This window comes from Mirounga leonina, unplaced genomic scaffold, assembly GCF_011800145.1.
Source record: "Mirounga leonina isolate KUSES-001 unplaced genomic scaffold, KU_Mleo_1.0 Mir_151, whole genome shotgun sequence".
NCBI classification, from domain to species: Eukaryota; Metazoa; Chordata; class Mammalia; order Carnivora; family Phocidae; genus Mirounga; species Mirounga leonina.
Genome location: NW_023270377.1, coordinates 65,615,100 through 65,636,092, shown reverse-complemented (window position 1 = coordinate 65,636,092; position 20,993 = coordinate 65,615,100). Strand labels below are relative to the sequence as shown.

Genomic DNA, 20,993 nt, shown 5'->3' with positions numbered 1-20,993 from the left:
CCGGGATCGAGTCCCACATCGGGGGCTCCCTGCTCAGCAGGGAGTCTGCTTCTCCCTCTGACCCTCCTCCCTCTCATGCTCTCTGTCTCTCATTCTCTCTGTCTCAAATAAATAAAATCTTAAAAAAAAAAAAAAAAAAAGACACCCCCCCCCCAAGGCCCCAGCCCTTCTCCCATGATGCCCTGGGACCAGTGTACCTGAGCCAGTCATGTGCCTGCCCCAGCCCTGAGGCCCCCAAGTCCCAGGGGAGGGTAGGAAAAGAAGGTGGATGTCTGGGGGCTCAGCCCCAAGAGTTCAGGGAGGCAAACACAGTTGAATTTGGCCTTGGAAAAATCCATCTCGGGATGCTGATCCATGAACTTCTTCAGAATCTCCTGCTTTTCCTGCTCGTCCGAGGTGGGCAGCCCCATGGACTTCTGCCTCTGGTCGTACATCATCTTTTCCACCATGCTGCGAGTGTCACTGTCCAGGTCTGACAGCTTGGAGTTCTCAGCGTTAATCTTGGTATTGATCTCAGGGTCACTGGACACCAAGCGGCTCCCCAACTCCATCTTGTTGATCTTCTCCAGATGCACCGTCACCACCTTGCCATCCTCAGTGAGCTACAAGCTCTCCTCCACCTTCACCTCGTTGTAGAGCTCCCCGTCAATGACTTAGGTCATTGACTTAGATCAGCTTAGGTCATGATCTCAGGATCGTGAGACTGGGCCTCGCTTCAGTCTCTGTGCTTAGCACGGAGTCTGCTTGAGATTCTGTTTTCCAACCCCTCTGCCCCTCTCCCTGCTCAGGCACATGCTCTCTCTTTCTCACTCTCAAATAAATAAATAAAATCTTTTTAAAAAAATTACATCTATTCTGGTGAACTAGTTTTTTGTATTCATTCGTTCATTCAAAAATTGCTCACTCTGTCAGATACTATTGCAGTTGCTGCCAGACAGTGTAGTTTTCTTTTTTAAAAACTGAGATACAATTCACACTGAGTAAAATTCATTTTTGGAATCCATGTTGGAATGCTTCATTTTGGTAGATATATAGTTGGGTGACCACCACCACAATTAAGATATAGAACAAGTCCATCCATCTCCAAAATCCCTGGACCCTTTGGTGATCATCCCCTCCCCCTAACCCTAGACCCTGGCAACTATTTTCCCTATAGTTTTACCCTTGCAAAATGTCATATGAATGAAATCATTCAGCATCTAGCCATTTAAGACTGGCTTCCCCATTTAACATAATGCATTTGAGATTCAGCCGCGTCCCTGCATGTAGTATTCATTCCTTTGTATGGGTAGGTGGCATTCCAATGTATGGATTGACCATAGTTCATCCATTCCTCAGTTTAGGGACATTAGGTTGTTTCTCATTTGGGGCAATTATGAATGAAAATCCTAAAATAATGTACATGTTAAGTTTTTGTGTACACAGAGGTTTTCATTTTTCTTGGAAAATACCTACGAGTGGGATTGCTGGATTATACAGAAAATGAAAGCTTAAATTTTATTTTTAAAAACCTGTCAAACTATTTTCCAGATTGGCCACACAATTTTGCATTACTATAAGCAGTATGTGATATATTAATTTTAAATAATTTTAAATAAGGACTCATTCTGGGTTAATAAAAAATTGAATAAAATTATTTATAATGAAATGCAAGTATTACCTAACTATACGTTTTTGCCATCTGGTAACAAAATAATTCCAATAATTTAACATAAAAATCCCAATCAAAAGCAATACTATAGAAAATAAGCCATGCCTAGATAACAAAAGAGTAGTCCAAGAAAGAAAAAATATATATATAAATATATATATATATTCTTTTATGTTCATAAAGTTAAACACTGTAAATAATAGAGTTCAAAGAGTTTTGCCAAAAAAAGCAGAAAGCCAAATAGAAGAAAATGCTGAAATCCTCCAAGGCCACTTATTTTTTCATCTTATGCCTTGTAATATTCATCTATTTGGTTAGGGAAAACATCAAACTCCAAACCTGTAAGAGAATTTCAAGTGAAAGGGGGAAACTACTATTTCTTTGAGACCTTTTTATACAAGGCATGACCAAGTAATGAAATGTTGTCATGGTGATAATCTTAATCTGCATTAAACAAAGCACCAGGCAGGAAAGGCCCCATCACCTACATGTTAGAGATGCTACGGCTGTCTCGGCCGTTCGAGAGCACTCGGAGAGGGAAGCTTCATCCAGTAGTCTGGGCACAGTGGAGTGTTCGAGACTGGGGAGCCCGGGGTCAAGGGAGGCTTCTGCCAAAGAAGTAAAATCTGTGGAAATGGCACTTAGACAACAGAGTTAAGGCAAGCAGAGAACAAGAAGCATTTCAAAGAAATCAGATCTGTTAGCTCACAATGATCCATGCATTAAACAAGAAGAGGTAACTGGGGCGGGGGGGTGGGGGGAGAAAGAGAGAAACAGGTATCAAGCAAAGTTTGAATAGCATTCACACCTTCTTTCTAATACTTCAGCATCTTCCCATTTCACTTATATAGTTTGATATTATTTAAATAAAATTCCTTGTGGAACAAAACAGTATCATTGATATTATTCTGAGTAAGACTTAAGAAATAAGAAAAACCATGACTCAGTATAAAATGATAATGTTTTTAATCACAGAGGACAGGAGAATTGTTATATAAGATGTGTCAAAATCTCAAATTCCTAAAAATCACCTAAGGATTAAAGATTTAGGAACATTTGGGTGTCCTGAGTTTCTCCCATGTTTATGAATATTAATTATAAAAATTAGGTAGGGTTATATTGAGGAATTTTCATACCTATAAAATTATCTCCATGCTAAAGTACTGGCATAGTAATATTCTATTTTTGGTTAGACATTAGTCTGTCAGATTCATTTATACCTAACATTAAGTCTAAGAATTAAGAAATTTTATATTTATTCTTATAATAGCTACTATTAAAAATATAGGGAAACAGTATTAAATTATTTTTATTGGCATTTCATTTATTTGGAGAATCCAAAATGAGACCATATAATAGAAAATACTTCATGATAAATTTTTATCACTAAATTAGGACACTATGTATGTCAAATTCATACCTAGGACAGTTGTGTAAATAATGGTACCTTACACCTTGGTGTAAGTTTCTTCTGAACACACTAAGGTACATTCCTGACTAATATGTGTCCCTCTTGGGGAGGACATTAATAAGTGGTAACCTGACACTGCATAAGGAAAGTTCTTAAGGTACCATCACAGAACTAAAATTTTGAGTTCTGCCAATTTCATACTCAACCCAGGGTGGAAAATTTTTCATTTCATAATATAAAATTTGGGAAATAGAGTCAAAGCATCTGTATCTCTTTCACAGACAGAGCATTATAACTAGATTCATTCCTCAACTGCCATGAAAGGTCTTCTTCAGGAGCTACATGATGTGGAAAAAAGGTGTCCTACCTGGGCTGGGCAGCCCCTTGGGAGGGTTTGCTTCTAAAACACCATCCGAAGGAACCGTGCGTCCTGCCTGTGGGGCTGGGGGACAGAAGCAGCACAACTTACAAACAAGTCACATTCACAAATGTAGCAATTCCTTAGTAGCTTAGTTTATTTTTATATAATTTGGGAAGAGAGAGCCCTAACTTTGTTAGAAGCCACTTCACCGTCCAGCTTTGATACAACTAAAATCGACTTAGCTTCCCCTTCCTACAGGTAGTCAGTCCTGGAATGAGAGTGTCCTGAAGAGATTCATAAATGATCACATGCTCAATTTTAGGATCAGGGAGCTATACAAATTTTTCCTTTCTTTTCTTTTTTGTTATGTTGCAGATTTTAAAAAGGTAAAGTGAGAATAACCAGGGACTATCTATTATTAAAATTCATTAAATAATAAAATTGATTAAATTCGTATGATTAAAATTCATTAAAAGCCTAAGTTTAAGTATTGTCTTTTAGTAAAAAGACCTGATTTATAACTTGTATCACTTTACTGTCTATATGAAACAAGACCTAATACACACATAATAGGAAAAGTAACATTACCAGTGACAGGACTACTTTCATCACTTGGATGCAGGGGTATTTTGGAGGGTGGGGAAGGTGCTTTTCGCTTTGTCCTCTTCAAAGATGAATCACCAACAGATGTACTACTGAGCTGCAGTGAGCCAGTTCTCACTATGCCTGCTCCACAGGGACTCTGGGAAACAAAATGACCAGACACGATCTCCATTTAGAAATTAATAGCGAACTTCAGGAAGACGCTGACCTTTACATCAACTGCTTCATATGCCAATATGAAACATAAGAGTCATTCATTCAAAAAACCTTTATGCTGCATCTGCCATGTGCCAGGAGATGGATATGTAAAGTAAAATAAAATAGGACGGAAGAATGGCATACAAACAACCAATTATCATGTGGAGGCCTCGTAAGCATAATAGTTAAAAACTAGCTGTCAGAGAAAAATATGGAGAAAATATGGATGTAAAGTACGAGGTGAAAAAGAAGAATATCTGTATGTTAAAACAGCTGGCTTGATTAATCTTTCTTTTTTAGTACTAACGTATTAATGACAAACATCTCAAAAATTTCTATGTCTACCCACGGCAAGGTCATTTGAGGTCACCGACTCTATACACGGCTAATGCTCACACGCCTGGCATGTGACCGTCAGCAGACCCGGAGACAGGCCTGCCTCAGCAGGCCGCCTGGTGCCTCCTGGCACACTGCCACATCATCTAACCTGATTCAAAGAGTTGTTCGTAGATTTTGGTCTCCAATTTCTCATCCCCCACTTGAACACTTTCAACCAGATATTTCCCAACTTTTGATCCATTAAAACTATTCCTATCAAAGTCGTCAATGACCACCACAACTAAACTAGTGGTTAATTCTTAGAACTCATTTATTTGATCTGTTTGCAGCATTCGACAGAATAGACCACCCTCTTAAACTTCTCTTTTTCTTACTTCCAGATTACCACATTCCTACTCTGCACAGATCCCAATGCTCCATTTTCTTTTAGGGTCCTTTTTCAGCTCAGTCCTTGCATACACTCTCTTCAGTATCTATGTTCACTCTCTTGGTAATCTCCCCTATTCCCTTGGATTTATGTATTATTCATATGCCAATTAATTCCAGAATTATCCCTCCGTCCTAGACCTCTTTCTGATCTCCACTTAATATCTAAGGCGATTTCAAACATGGCCTGTCTAAAACTGAGATCCTGATAATCCCTCCTTTCCCCTCTCCCATTAGAAATAATCCTGTTCCCACAGTCTCTCCTGTTTCAGGAAAGAGCAAGTCATTCCTCCATCTGTTCAGGCCAGTGACTCTGGAGTTCTCCCCATCTCCTTTCCCTCTCACACTCCACAGGAAGTCCATCTCGTTGGCTCATCCAGCTTGACTGCTACCACATGGTCTGGATTATCATCAAGAACCTCCTAACTGGGGGCGCCTGGGTGGCTCAGTTGGTTAAGCGACTGCCTTCGGCTCAGGTCATGATCCTGGAGTCCCTGGATCGAGTCCCGCATCAGGCTCCCTGCTCAGCAGGAAGTCTGCTTCTCCCTCTGACCCTCCCCCCTCTCATGCTCTCTCTTTCTCATTCTCTCTCTCAAATAAATAAATAAAATATTAAAAAAAAAAAAGAACCTCCTAACTGGACTCTGCTTCCACACTGTGTCCCTACAGCCCTTTCTCAACATACCAGCAAAAGGATCCTATCAAAACCTAAGTTTGTTTAGGTCACTTTGTTCAAAACCAAGTAACAGTTGCCGAGTTGGCATGGAAAGGCCAAAGTCTGGGTGAGGGCTTCTAAGGCAGTTAACTGCCTAGCCCCTAGATCTCTCTGACCACCTCCTTCCCTAAGTGTCATCTCATAGGGACAGAGCACAGTTAGGTCCACAATGGCAGGCACTTGATGGAACACCTCTCACTGAGGTTAACTCCTCCTAACGGGGCAGACAGGGTGGCACCTGGCTGACCTGATGGGGAGTCAAACCATTAAATGGCCTCCACACCAACTGAGGAACAGCTGCAGCCACCAACCTCCTCTCCCCTCAGTACTGCGGTCCTTCCTCCAGAGCTTTTCAGGCCTAATCCATCAAGGAAAGAGTTAAAGCCTGCCACCCAAACCCAGACTGATTCAGTCACTAAAGCCAATTCTGATTAAATCTAAGGGCCAGAGTGGATGTGGGGACAGATCCTCAACTGCAGTTTGGACTTTTGAAACAATCAAGAGAAGGACCCTTGGCAATAAAGGGCTGAGGAGGAAATGCACCGTATCGTACAGCTGGATGAGCAGTATTTAAATGTCATTTTGAGTAGAATATAAAGTTTTCTTCTTATTGATTAATTATGTATCTCTGTGTTTGGAAACTTTATTTGCTACCTTATAAAATTAACAAGTTTAAGTCATTAGGAAAAAGGCCAAAAATTCTCCTAAAACAATGCAGCACTTCACTTTTCAAAATAATGATGTAAGTATCAAAAGCAGTAGAATATGCCATTTTTATTTCTCAGATGAATTTACTTAGTAAAGCCCTATTAAGGCATGCTCCCTTCCTCTCATAGACTTACTTTACCAGTAAGAACATAGTAAGTGATCAATAATTAACTGCTGAATGCACAAATTTAGGGCAGCATTTGATTTTCCTCCTACTTCCACGCTGAAAACTTGTTTCCCATGCTTAGACAGATTGCTTTCATGAGGTTTAGAATACAAACTTGTGCTCCCCGTTAGGCCAGATTCCCAAACACTGTCATTTATTGGTCTTTTCTCTTACCTGATAAAAGCAGTCGTGACTTGAATTAGTCATGAATTTCTCAAATGACAGTATCTGTTTAGGAGTTAGAGCTCTTAAATTTTGGTCATAATAAAATATACGGTACAGAAATTAGAAGGGAGGAATTTATATTGCAGACTCACAAGTTTATATGAACCTATCCATAACTCAAAGACAAAATAAAAATAGACTCACATATTTCATTTATGTCCCTAGAGGTCTTAAAATAAGCAAACTTTTTTTGTACAGGATATTTCTATGGATAAAGAATTTAAAAATTGTCAAAATACACAGATTTTAGTTTTACTAAAAAATTTTCAGTACCATTTATGAAGACAGCTGAGGGAAAAGAAAAGACACAACATTTTGAAGGAGCACATCTTTTATAACTTTATCCTACAGAACTTAACTCCCTTTACCCTGTTTTGCAGGTGTAACATGAAAATAAATGGACATACATTATTAGAGTTGCAACTGGATCACAGAGACTAAGAAAGAAGACATTAAGACAGCATGACTGTCACTGAGTGGTACCAGAAAGATATACATGACCTGTCATAACTAGATTCCATGGTATAATTAATGGTTAAAACTTATTAAGTCTATGACAAAACCGTAAATTTAACAACCTATGTAGGATGGGCCAAGGGCAGGAGTTTTCAAGGAATAAGAATGGTGAGTTTAGATCATCAGCAACAGATTAATGATGGAAATGGAAGTTTTGTCCTAAGGTACAATAATATTAGTGTTAGTGTTCAAGGAAATAGCTTAGCATATATTTCTTGTCTTTCAAGACAGACAAGAGTTTTGTTGTTGTTGTTTTTGTTAGAGAGAGAGAGCGCGTGGGGGAAGGGAAGAGGGAGATGGAGAGAGAGAATCTTAAGCAGGCTCCATCCCCAGCAGAGAGCCTGACACAGGGCTCCACCTCATGACCCTAGGATCATGACCTGAGGCAAAATCAAGAGTCAGAGGCTTAATTGACTGAGCCACTCAGGTGCCCCTGCTTTTTTTTCCTTTTTTAAAGGCTATTAGAAAATAATTTCAATCAGCTAGGAAGGAAAGGTAACAGAAATCAAACTTGGGAGTTACTTTGTGTTAAAATAAAACATCACTATTAAGACCAAAGTGGAGGAACCCCTGGACCTTGAGAAAGGGATGTTCTATATCTACTGCAAACATCCTTTTCTTGGTAAAAGCCCACAAGAGAAGAAGCATTTAAGTTAGAAGATCTAGGTGTTCCTAAATAGACTGCAACAAGAAAAGTGGTGTATACTGAGGAATGTGGGTGGAGTATATGTAGTCAGCACACAAGAATAGAGAGGTTCCTAACCCAAGAATGACTACTTCTAGAAAGCAGACTCACTAAACCACCCCAGATGCTTAAGTAAACACATCATGAGTTCCATACAAAATGCTAGGGAAACAAAAGCAAAAGTGTACTATTGGGACTTCCAAGATAAGAAGCACAGCAAAGGAAACAACAAAACTAAAAGGTAAACTACAGAATAGGAGAAGATATTTACGAATGACATATCTGATAAAGGGTCAGTATTCAAAATCTACAAAGAACTTATTAAACTCAACACCCAAAAAAACAAATAATCCAGTTAAGAAATGGGCGAATATATGAATAGACATTTTTCCAAAGAAGACATCCAAATGGTCAACAGACACACGAAAAAATGCTCATCATCACTTGGCATTAGGGAAATACAAATCAAAACTACAATGGGATACCACCTCACACCAGTCAGAATGGCTAAAATCAACAACACAAGAAACAACTGATGTTGGCGAGGATGCAGAGAAAGGGGAACCCTCTTACACTGTTGGTGGGAGTGCAACCTGGTACTGCCACTCTGGAAAACAGTACGGAGGTTCCTCAAGAAGTTAAAAATAGGGCGCATGGGTGGCTCAGTTGGTTAGGCAGCTGCCTTCGACTCAGGTCATGATCCTGGAATCCCTGGATCGAGTCCCGCATCGGGCTCCCTGCTCGGCAGGGAGCCTGCTTCTCCCTCTGACCCTCCCCCCTCTCATGTGCTCTCTGTCTCTCTCATTCTCTCTGTCTCAAATAAATAAATAAAATCTTTAAAAAAAATAAAAAATATATAAAATAAAAAGAAGTTAAAAATAGAGCTACCCTATGGCCCAGCAATTGCACTACTAGGTATTTACCCAAAGGATACAAAAATACCAATTCAAAGGGGCACATGTACCCCAATGTCTATAGCAGCATTATCAACAGCAGCAAAATTATGGAAAGAGCCCAAATGTCCATTGACGAATGGATAAATAAGATGTGGGGGTGTGTGTGTGTGTGTGATGGAATATTACTCAGCCATAAAAAAGAATGAAATCTTGCCATTTGCAATGATGTGGAGGTGAATGGAGCTAGAGTGTATTATGCTAAGCGAAATAAGTCAGCCAGAGAAAAACAAATACCATAGGATTTCACTCACATGTAGAATTTAAAACAAAATAGATGGAAAATAGGGGAAAGAAAAAAGAGAGGGAGGCATATAAAAAAGGCTTTTATTTTTTAAGATCTTATTTGAGAGACAGTGCACAAGCAGGGGGTGGGGTGGGCAGGGGCGGGGGGAGAGGGAGAAGCAGACTCCTCGAGGAGCAGGGAGACCAACTTGGGGCTTGATCCCAAGACCACGGGATCATGGCCTGAGCCAATCCTGGGATCATGACCTGAGCCAAAGGCAAACACTTAACCATTGAGCCACCCAGGCACCCCAAGAGACTCTTAGCTACAGAGAACAAACTGAGGGTTGCTGGAGGGCAGGTGGGGAATGGGCTAGATGGATGATGGGGATTAAGGAGAGCACTTGTGTTGAGCACTGGGTGTTATATATAAGTGGTGAATCACCAAATTCTACTCCTGAAACTAATATTACAGTAAACTAGAATTTAAATAAAAACTTGAAACATTTAAAATAAATAAAATGCTAAAAAATTTAAAAAAAGAAAGAAAAAAGGCAAGGAAGGCCATTAGTGTCTAACTAAGCTGCATGCATAAGCCCTAGTTTTCCTGTGCCTTTCAGGAGTATACGCCTAATAGTCTCCTAACCGCTCTACCCTTGCATTAGTCAGGCATGAGCCACCCGGTATTTTTGAAAGTGAGTTTGTGTCTAACTGGAGAGAGGCTTCTAGAGGGTTTGCAAGTTGGAAGGCGGCCTAGTGTAATGCTTACCAAACAAATGAGCTTTGGAGATAATGTCAGGGCTTGAACCAGGGAGCATGGCCACCTAGTGTCTCTGCAAATGTTCAGCCTCCTCATCTATGAAGTGGGAAAAGTAAGAGTACCTAAACCTCAGAAGGGGCTGGATACTTATGTGAAATGACATGTGAAAACTCAGCACAGGGCTTAGTATACAGTACCTGCTCCATAAATATTAACTAATGTAACATGCAACTCATCTATTTTTAAGTATGTGAGTGTGATCTGTAAATAAAATAAGCAAATGATGGTTCTAATGTAGAGTGAAAAGTATGGATAAAAGGAGGTATACATATTCTAAGACTGTACTTTGTCTGCAGTGATGGTGGTGGTAAGAGTCCTAGTACGTATAGTCCATCTCCATTATGATCAACCTTAAAACCTCAACAGTGCCCAGCATTCAGGAACTGGTGTTTAGTCCACTGCATAAGCCAAATTCATTGTGTGTAATTCATTATGTGTAAAAATGCCACCTTTATGTCACCTCAGGCAGCTCCACCCTACCTTAAAGGAATTTAATAAAAGCACAACACTTAACACTAATTTGTTAAATCTTGGTGATGGGTATATGAATGTGTATAATACATAAATTTGAATATTTCATAAATTTAATGTAAAGAATTAAAGTTGAAAAACTCTTTAGAATGGTCTTTAGCTTTCAGCACCAAGATACATTTCCTTTGGCCAAATTATAACTGAAATTTTTTAAAAGAAGTTGAGATTAAACTGTATTTAAATCCAAAGGGTTTACAAAACAAGAACTCAGAGAGGTTTCTACTTACTAGGGGGAAACGCTTTGGTTAATGATTAGAGATGTTCAATTATTTACTTCAGTTAGAGTCACTAAGTCTGCCTACCATTAGTGAAAACTGCAGCCTAACAGGAATGCACATCACTGAGTTTTACAGTCTGTGAAAAGGAAAATACTGCACAGAGAAGAGAACACTCCAGCGAAAGTGACAAGGTCAAGTTGAAAACCATGCCAGATACTTAATCCCTCAGAATTCACACCCAAATCAGGATTTACTGGTTCAAAATGGAACTAAATTTAGCTGAAGAAAATAGAATTGAACGGCATTCAGTAGATTTACTGAGTACTAGCTCTGTACAAGTTATTAGATCACTTATTAATCACAGTTGAATTATAAGATGTGGGTCACTGAAATCAATATATTCTGTAGAAAAGAGTAAAGGAAAAATTGCAAATAGAAAAATAAGAAACAACTTGAATCAAAGGACAGAAATACAGTAGCCCAACTTCAAGGACATTGTTAAATGTTTCTGTTAGAAGCTTTGGCTTTTTATTTCTGTTTATGATTTCCACATGTGGGGAGGAATGGGTTAGAGGAGAAAATCTAAGCCACCCCTTGAAATTGTCTAAAAACTCATACTTTTTTTTTTATTCTTAAGTGCCAGAATCACATTATCCTTCTCCAACTTGGATATTCTCTATAAATACTAAAAACATACTATTTAATTTACTATGAATTATACCCCAATGAGTGACCTTTTACATAACTACCCAAAGATCAAGTTTGAACTCTTAACTTTTTTTAAGATTTTATTTATTTATTTGAGAGAGTGAGAGAGCACAAGCAGGGGAGCAGCAGAGGGAGAAGGAGAAGCAGGCTCCCTGATGAGCAAGGAGCCCGATATGGGGCTCAGCCCCAGGACCCTGGGATCATGACCTGAGCCAAAGGCAGACCCTCAATTGATTTAGCCACCCAGGTGGCCCTGAGTTTGAATTCTTAACTCTTGATGGAAGAATTCTTTCTAAAATAATTTTACAACTTAGACAACAGATGAGTTTTCTTAAACTTCAAAATGTATAATTATAATAAAGTAAATGTAGAAGTATGAGGTATTGTAATGAATTTGCAAAGTAAGCAAAGCTGTAAAAGGAAGTTTTTTTCCAATCACAATGAATTCAGTTTTACTGATTTGATCATAAAATTAGCATAATCTCACATAAGATGCAAACAATGCATACAATGGTAAGGAAAAAAAAAAAAGAAAAATCCCTATAAATCCCAACAAATACAGGTTACCTCATAGAAGTTTTGGTGTTCAACCTTTTATACATATCCTCTATACTTCAATACACACACACATGCATTTTTTTTACTTGTACTGAATGAAGGCCTATATGCCAATTTCTTTCTTTATGAAGTTTTTAAAAATAAAATGCTATTTTGGTGAGGCTAGGGAGTGTTTGTATTGCTGCCCTGAATCTCTTTCCACACCCTCCCCACCCCCTTAAATAGATTTCTCTGACTCCTAAAAATCTAGGACTTATATATCCTACTTTCATGTTCTCTCAATAAACCTGTTTTAAGATACTTCATTGATAGCACTGAAAGTCTTAGCCTGTCTAGGTCAATTTAGATGAAGAAAACTCCTATCAGTGAAGGGGTGTAAGAAATAGAGGAGATATGTCCAGTACCAGACTACTGTATGTAGGGTAAGGAGAAACAGGGCAGTGGTATCAGGGCCTGGAGCTATTAAACCCACACCATGTAAGCAGTCATCTATTCTGCCAATTTTAAGGGTGTTCCTATCAATTTGCTGAAATAAATTCTATGACATCAAGTAATGAGATTAGAGCTGGATTCACTTAGAGGTGTCTAAATACCACCACCACTTGTAACTTTTATCTTTTTTGGTTACTAAAATTATAATCCCTTCAGAGGATTCTGGGTGGCCAAGCTTGCCACTAGATTTCTCTCAAAATGTTCTAGATTCAAACTCATTAGTCAATGATAACACCTGCATCCTCTAGTTAACAAACTCATTAACCTGAGCATATCTTCCTCAAACTCTGTATCCTCTACCTCTTTTTATTGATGCCCAAAGTACTGGTGTTGACTTTTGTGTTATAGTCAGAAGTTCAGGGAGAAAGATGTCAGTTAATCGATGTTTTATTTCATTATTATACTTTGGAGTTTCAAAAATCCTCAGAGAAGTAATACCAGGACTAGGTATCACTATCTGATTAACACTGATCAAACCAAAGATCCATGTAACAAAGCACTTTTATCTGTTAAAGGCCAATTTTAAAAGACAACAGAAGAATAAAATAATTTGATCACACTGGAGTTGGAAGAGACCTTTGGAAATTTAGTTACAAAATCTTATTGTACAGAGGAGAAACCCAAGCCACAAAGAAGTTCAAAGGCTTGCTTTTCAAGGTAGAAGACAAAAGAAGGCAATGAGAAAAATCATGACAACAACAGACCTATTGGTAGATTCAAGACTCGCTCTCAAGCCAGAGTAGGACTGCTTCTGCCATAATATACTTTCTTTTCAGCCCTTCTCCATGTAGATCAGAAAAAAACCCACAAATTTTACAACCTGGGTTATACTCTTGCAAGGTTTTTAAATTTTTCTCCCTAAAGTAACCTGTGCTTTCATTTCATCAACCCTATAATACTTTGAAATATCATATAACCAAGTCTTATTAGTGGTAATCCCTTACTAATGACATTTTTTAAATGCCCAAAGATGAGGGCCTAACTCAGTAATACATCTCAGATGGAAAAAGAGAAGATAAATCAGGAGAAATCAGAGCTCAGGTCAAGTTAAAAAGACAGATGATGGTGGTAATCAAGGTTCTCCTGGTCAATGATCAGAAAAAATAAGTGTCGGGGGAGGGGAGGGCACCCGGGTGGCTCAGTTGGTTAAGCGGCTGCCTTCGGGTCACGTCATGATCCCAGAGTCCTGGGATCAAGCCCCGCACCGGGCTCCCGCTCAGCGGGGAGCCTGCTTCTCCCTCTCCCACTGCCCCTGCTTATGTTCCCTCTCTCCCTGTCTCTCTCTCTCTGTCAAATAAATAAATAAAATCTTTAAAAAAAAGTGTCTAGGGGTAGGGTAGGGAAGTAGTGAACATCTATAGACTAACTGAGTATAGGGCCCCCACCAGAATAAAGTAGCAATCAAGGGAACAAACTGGGATCAACTCAGTTCATCTCAGAAAGGGGGCCAAGGCTGTACGGCAGGCATTATCCAATTGAACCTATAGTTTTATCCCCATGGCTCCAGGAAAGAGGCCTGCTTCTCTCTGCCCTGGTCTCTGGTACATGCTGGTTACCAAAGAAAGGCATTTTCTCCCCCATGAGGTCCCAAATGTCATAGCGGTAGAAAGCCTAAATAAGCTTCATACTATAGGAACTTGTAAAGGAAGATTCCTAACATTGATTATTTTAAATATTTTATTAATTCACTATGTGCTTCAGAGAGACACAATGATTGTGTACTGATAAATAAAGGAGAGAAATCCACATTAACTCCATTTAAGACCTATTGTTCTTTGAATAGTACAATTCTTTAAAGTCTAACAACTTCATAATGAGCATAGTTCCTTACATTTGGGTCAGGGGTAAAGCTGGCAGGAACCTAAAAAGTAATGGCTCAGAGGATTTTCAAAAGCATTAAATGAGTAATGTGCTTAGTACCTGGTCTCAAACATTAGTAAGTGCTATATAAGCATTAGTCATTAATTTTGCTCTTGTGATTAAGACCCTTTGAAAATGGGATTAAAACTACCAAGACTAAGTATATTTATATATATATATGGAAAAGCCTTAAAAGGGGGAAGCAGATTATATTCTATTATGCTGCACTGGTGCATTTCTCTACTGAATGAAACAAGTCGTATTTTTGGAAATACAGACAGCTGTATCCCGTATATCAAACTAAAAATGCCATGGCAACCACTGTTCCTAGGCAATTGTAGAATTATGTGTGTGGTTTTCTTTCTATATGATAAATATAAGTGGAAAGTGGCGGGGAAAATCAAATGTTGTGTGATAATCTAGAGAAAAAAAACAAAAAGATTACTTAAAGATTACAAATATGTTCTTTTTACATCAACCTTAATGACTCTGCATAAAACATCTAGGATTAAAACTTATTAAGTGAAACTAAGACCAAATATATTCTTGCACATTTTATAAACATATGACAATCTATCATCTTACCTGCTTATAAACCATGATAAATATTAAAAGGTAAAATTGAGTAAAAAATGAACAATGTCAAATATTTCTTAAAAACAATTAAATCAGCTGTTAAAAAATGAACACACTCTAAGTATTAAATTTCACTTGCATCATACTGGATGGCAAAGTATTTCCATTTCTCAACATTTGAGTGTTTGTCTGCACCAGAATGCAAAATGAGATGAAATAAAAAGTTCAAGATAATTCCTTATTGTGTTAGCCAAAAGCCAATAACCTAAAGAAAATGAGGTACCATTCTAGTAGCCAGGGAAAAGCCGCTTTACTGCTATATACACACATAACTCCAAAGAGCAAAACCATACCAAATGTGCAAAAATAAAGAATTTTCCAAAAGTTTCGGTGGATTCTGTGGGTCAAGATGATCCGCAACTCGTGTCCAACTCTTTCTCCTCTTTTTCAACTGTAAAATCAGCCTTCATAAAAGGCTGATTTGTCAATAATACTAGGACATCCTTTGGCCACAGATTTTATTAAATGTGCTCCTCACAGAAACTTGGTCAGTGAACATGGTACAGATACTGGATTTCTGAACTTTGTTTCAATCCCAGAATTCTAAGTGATTTTCAATTTAAGTCAATGTCATTGCATTTCTGACTTCTGTCATGTGTGAAATAAATGACAATCTGTGTAAATAACTATATAATCTTATTGTAAATAACTGTATGCATTTATACAGTAATACATGCGATATGGTTTAGGTAAAAAAGAGTAGGAACCATCCATTACATATGTTGTTGCATAAATGGCATTTCTAACCTTTAGGCAGAATCATATTCACAAAATGCTCAAAGAGATCGGAGAAAAACTGCCAGAAAATTTCTAATTGGATAGTTTTCTTCTGCAAATGAACATTTCCATAGAAGATAGTATATTCACCTTTATAAGGAACAGGACACAAGACTTGAAATGTAAAAGAGTACACAGAAATTTAGGGACATGAAAAAAAACAACACGATAGCAATGACAGTAAACTATGTATTCTTTAAAATGTATTCTTTAGGTGGATCAAATAATCTTATTTGCAAAACTGTCCCAAAAAAACAGGTTAGGATAAATTATTTTACTGACTTGGATTTTTATTGAATCCTCTTTGGAAACTACACAATCAGTTGCCAAAATTAGCTCAGAAAACCAACAGCCTTTTATGTGAAGAGTTTCAGTTTAAGCTCCAAAATCACTATCCAATACTTTAATTTGCTAGTATGGAGAAATGCCTCACAGAAATGAGATCAATTATTAAATACTGACAGCCAAAAAGCATAAAATAGACGTGGTGAACAAAATTTTTTTACAAGCTACAGGTAGACTGACTTATCTGTAAGCCCATGTAAGGCAAACAGAATATCAACGACTACTTGAGAGGATACTAACATGAAGTGAAAGCTCAAAATGAAGAAAACTGCATTAATTAGAAATCACTTTGTTATGCATTACTGTTATTTATCTCTCTAGCTCTATTTTCTGACACTTCACACACAAGAGATAAGCATTTGCTATTTCTAATATAATGTAACTATTTCCATTATTTTCTTTCTGCTCTATTAAAGGATGCTTTGGTGGGGGAAAGAAAGTGTAAAAATCAGACTGTTGTAGGTCTGTTAAACAGCGCACCCTTGTGGCTTATTCTGACTCCTGAACAATAAAAATCTCTAGGATAAGAATATATCCAAAATTCTTCAGGGATTTGAAAATAATTTTTTTCCAGATACTTTTTCCCAGTCTACTACTTTCAATCATCAAAAACGTGCCTTTTTAAAGCTTCAAATTCAAAACTAAGTTGTTTAATATAAAATGTCTATAGTAATAATGACTATTTTTTTATCTTAAACATAAAACAAACAGTAGAGGGGCACCTGGGTGGCTCAGTCAGTTAAGCGACTGACACTTGACTTCGGCTTAGATCGTGATCTCCAGATCGTGAGATCCAGCCCCACATCAGGCTCCAAGCTGGGCGCGGAGCCTGCTTAAAATCTCTCTCTCCTGCTCCCTCTGTTCCCCCACTCCCCCCAGGCTTGTGTGCACACTCACTCTCTCTCTCTCTCTCTCTCGAAAAAAAAAAAAAAAACATAAATATGTGAGGTGATGGATGTATTAACCAGACAGCAGGAATTCTTTCACAATGTATATGTATTTCAAATCACCACAATGTACACTTTAAATATCTTATAGTTTTCTCTGCCAATTATACCTCAACAAAGCTGAAAAGAAAGAAACAAAAGTAGAACTGCCCCCCCCCCCCATTTTGATCAGTTTGTAGAGGGCTTTGAATGCCTCAAAAATACCTGCCAGTTATCAAAGTTCCTGAACTGGGAAGACAAGTTAAGTACTGGTCTTCTCCTTACTCCGCACCCTGGATTTCCCTAAGGCATGACTACAGAAGAAGGAAAGAAGGGGACAAGGAAAGACAAGGAAGGGAAACTGAATGAAGGACTCACTAATTGGACGCAAAAATAAAAAGAAAACACACTGAAAATTATCCTGAGCTTTTAAATCTGGGAGAACAAAAATAAGCTTGATTTTCAATCATCATGACTGAAATCATGATGATTGAAATCATCAATCAAATGCTGATTTCCAGGTAGTGATGAGTAAATAAGTAACCATGACTTCAGTCTGCAACTGGAATAAAATATTGGGATTGGAATTACAAAGTTGATATACTAGTTTCCCAGGGCTGCTGTAACAACTTACCAGGACCGAGTGGCTTAAAACAACAGAAGTTTATTCTCTCACAGTTCTGGAAGCCAGAAGTCTGAAATCGAGCTGTTGGCAGGGCCATAGCTCTCTGAAAGTACGATGGGAAAATCCTTCCTTGCCTCTTCCAGCTTCTGGTGGCTTCTAGAATTCCCTGGCTTATGGCAGCATAACTGCAATCTCTGCCTGCGTTAGCACATGACCTCCTCCTTCCTATCTCAAGAACAGCAGTCTTTGGATCTGGGCCCAGCCTAAAGTCCACAATGATCTTATCTCTAGATCCTTGACTTGAACATATCTTTTGGGGGGACACTATTCAAACCACTACAGTTGAGAACTCAACAAAGAACCCATCTTCTCTGAAAGAGTACAGTAAATGTAGGCTAAGACCATGGATTCAGGTACCTCCAAATTTAGAAAACAGGTAAAGGAAGTGGGGGCAAGAAAAAAGAGAGCTGAAATATAAAAAGAGAATCAGGACCAAGGAAGAGAGAAAAATCAAGACCAAAGCGGTGATTTAGCACATCAAATATGGTGAAGAAGTTAAGGAAATGAGTGCAGAGATGCCTAGGAAAGCATGAGTTCACATGCACACAAGCACACACGCACACACACACACACACACACCCCGAACCATGGCTTAATTGTTAAGGATTTTTATAATGAAGAAATAAAAAATGGTTCTTCAGCTTCTCTAGGGAGGAACAAATAATTCTGGGTCCTACTTAACAATACATCAAAGAACTACCCAGATGTCCAGATCAAAAGAAAAAAATAATTGGAAAATTATATAAAGATGTCCAGTTTGCCAAAGGCAACATACAAAAAAAAAAAAAAGATTACTTAACATGGGAGCATCAACTGGTCATAGAGCAGAGGGTGAGAATCAAAAGAAATGGCTTTTGGTGAGGCCACTGGAAACACAGTCTAGAATTTTAAGAAGCAGACTATTTATTGGACAATGTAGACCTCTTCAGGTCCAAGCACAGAGGAAGTTTACTAGAATGCATGAGGTCACCGGGAATAAAAATTTGTGACCAGGAGCTAAGATTTATTTCTACATAAAGACAGACTTTGGTAATTAAAAATTTAAAACAATCCTGAAAGTGCTACCTTTTAAATGACTTACTATGAAGAAATGCAAAGGAGTTAAACCCACAAAATGAAGTCTTTGGAGACCCTGACTTGGCCTCTGCTTATCTCATTCAATTTCAGTCTCTGATTCTTATTCATGCCCAGGCATGCCATAGTCTTCACATTCCCGTGTCTTTGAACATGGTTCCTGTTGCCTAAGGTACTCCCACACAGATGTTAATACTAAATCCAAGAATCGCCTCTTTTGTAACACTTCACCCAACTACCAAGTAGTTACTTTGGAAAACTTTGTAGCAAATGATTCTATCATTTGAAAATATAACTATCCTCCTGATTTTTAAGGTGAGACTTTATACCAGGGACATTAGACAAGAAAATTTTATTTCTATAAGAAGACAGCTTAATAGATGATTTTTCAAATAACTACTGAGTTTAAGCATTTTTTTGTTCATTTCTACCCTGGTTGCTATTTTCTTTTTTTAAGATTTTATTTGAGACAGAGAGTGTGCAAGAGTGAGCAAACGAGAGAGAGAGACAGCATGAGCATGGGGGGGCACGGGGGGCAAGCAGAGGAAGAAGCAGACTCTCTGCTGAGCCGGGAGCCTGAGAAGGCAGACACTTAACTTACTGAGCCACCCAGCCACCTTGCTATTTACTTTCTAAAGGCATATATGATAGTTTATAAACTACAATTAAAAACTATAGTTAAGGGGTGCCTGGGTGGCTCAGTCGTTAAGCGTCTGCCTTCGGCTCAGATCATGATCCCAGGGTCCTAGGATCAGGCCCTGCATTGGGCTCCCTGCTCGGCGGGGAGCCTGCTTCTCCCTCTCCCACTCCCCCTGCTTGTGTTCCCTCTCTAGCTGTCTGTCAAATAAATACATAAAATCTTAAAAAAAAAAAAAAAACCAACTATAGTTAAAAATATTTAAAGTTAAGAAAACAAAGAAATGTTTATTAGTTGGTTGGGAGGCATTAGTTTACTTAAGCATTTAGTTTACTGAACTTCCAATGGGAAATAAAAACCCTTCAAGTAGATACAAGAAAACTTCTCAGTGTCTCAAATATCTCAAAGTAAAATTTGCTCTCAAAGTTACTTGAATAATTTGTCTGATTACAAGCAACAAAATATATAGTCTCATGTTTAATCACATTTACTTAAAACTTCATTTATCGTCCACATGAAAAAAGCAAAGAATGTACACATTTTATAGGCATGAAAAGTAGTTTGCAAATGGATTTCCACAAAACAACATACTCCAGGGAAATGTGGTAGTACACAGAAGCAATAGTAAGTCAGTATGGGGAAAAGACATACCCAGAACCCTGCTTTGAACATAAGAGTATATAAAAGTAACTGCAATATATTCTATATAAACACTTTTTTTTTTTTTTAAACTATAGAGTGTCTATGTATCAACAAGACACCCGGATTTCCCTGTGAGAATCCCAGAGTCAGGTCAAGAAGATACATCTAGTTAAAAACCCATGAATGCAACATAAAGACTTTGGTGCCATGAAAAAAAAAGTTCAAAATTGAGTATTTGCATTCCCAATACATGCATCAAGCAAGCACCTCTGGTTGGGCCTTAGTAAGCCAGGACTTTAAGGTTTATGGGTGATTTATTTGCTTGAAGATAAAAGTTACTTAAAATTGACACATTTATTCTTTACTGCATCACAGAACCATACATATGTAATCTCTTCCCAGTGCCAATGTTATCAATAACAAGTTATTCATCTTATTACATATTAGTGACTGTTACTAATCTTATTAGCAGTCTATGTGGAAAAGGCCAAGAGGAAAAATAGATGGTCCTCTGCCCCATCCTAAAAACACAAAACGAAACACAATTATGTACCTTCTCTGTTTCGTCCACACTCAAGGATTTCACTACACAAGAAGCTGGCCTCTCCTGGATGTGAGCAAGGTCCCGGGGGGCGCTCTGAGACCCTGGCATTGGAGGCAGCGGGGCCCGCCTCTTCTTGGGTGCATCCGATGGCAGGGTGTTTGAAATATATGGCTTGGAAATGGTATTGGACCTTGTAAAAGTTGGGCGATGCTTATTTACTAGAGGAGTTGCAGGGGCACTTGCAGTCTAATAAAGAATGAAAAGGCAAAACCTAGAGGTCATTTCAAGATAAAAAAGCACATGCAATTAAAAACAGATGAGAAGAATCTTATAAAATATTACATAAAAAAATACTCAC

The 20,993-nt window shown here is 38.2% G+C and overlaps 1 protein-coding gene across 5 annotated transcripts in view; it reads right to left on the bottom strand.

Annotated features, from left to right (window-relative positions):
* The window catches only part of COBLL1 (cordon-bleu WH2 repeat protein like 1), a 165,479-nt gene that overhangs the window by 18,448 nt on the left and 126,038 nt on the right, over positions 1-20,993 (bottom strand). For 4 of the 5 annotated variants that reach the window (XM_035007869.1, XM_035007871.1, XM_035007873.1 and 1 more), the window contains 4 exons: positions 20,645-20,881; positions 4,012-4,165; positions 3,430-3,504; positions 2,140-2,277 (listed from right to left, as the gene is read on the bottom strand). In XM_035007869.1, the coding sequence (XP_034863760.1) occupies positions 2,140-2,277; positions 3,430-3,504; positions 4,012-4,165; positions 20,645-20,881 (604 nt within the window). The remainder of the gene's footprint in view (positions 1-2,139; positions 2,278-3,429; positions 3,505-4,011; positions 4,166-20,644; positions 20,882-20,993) is intronic. The other variant, XM_035007870.1, reaches the window with a different exon arrangement.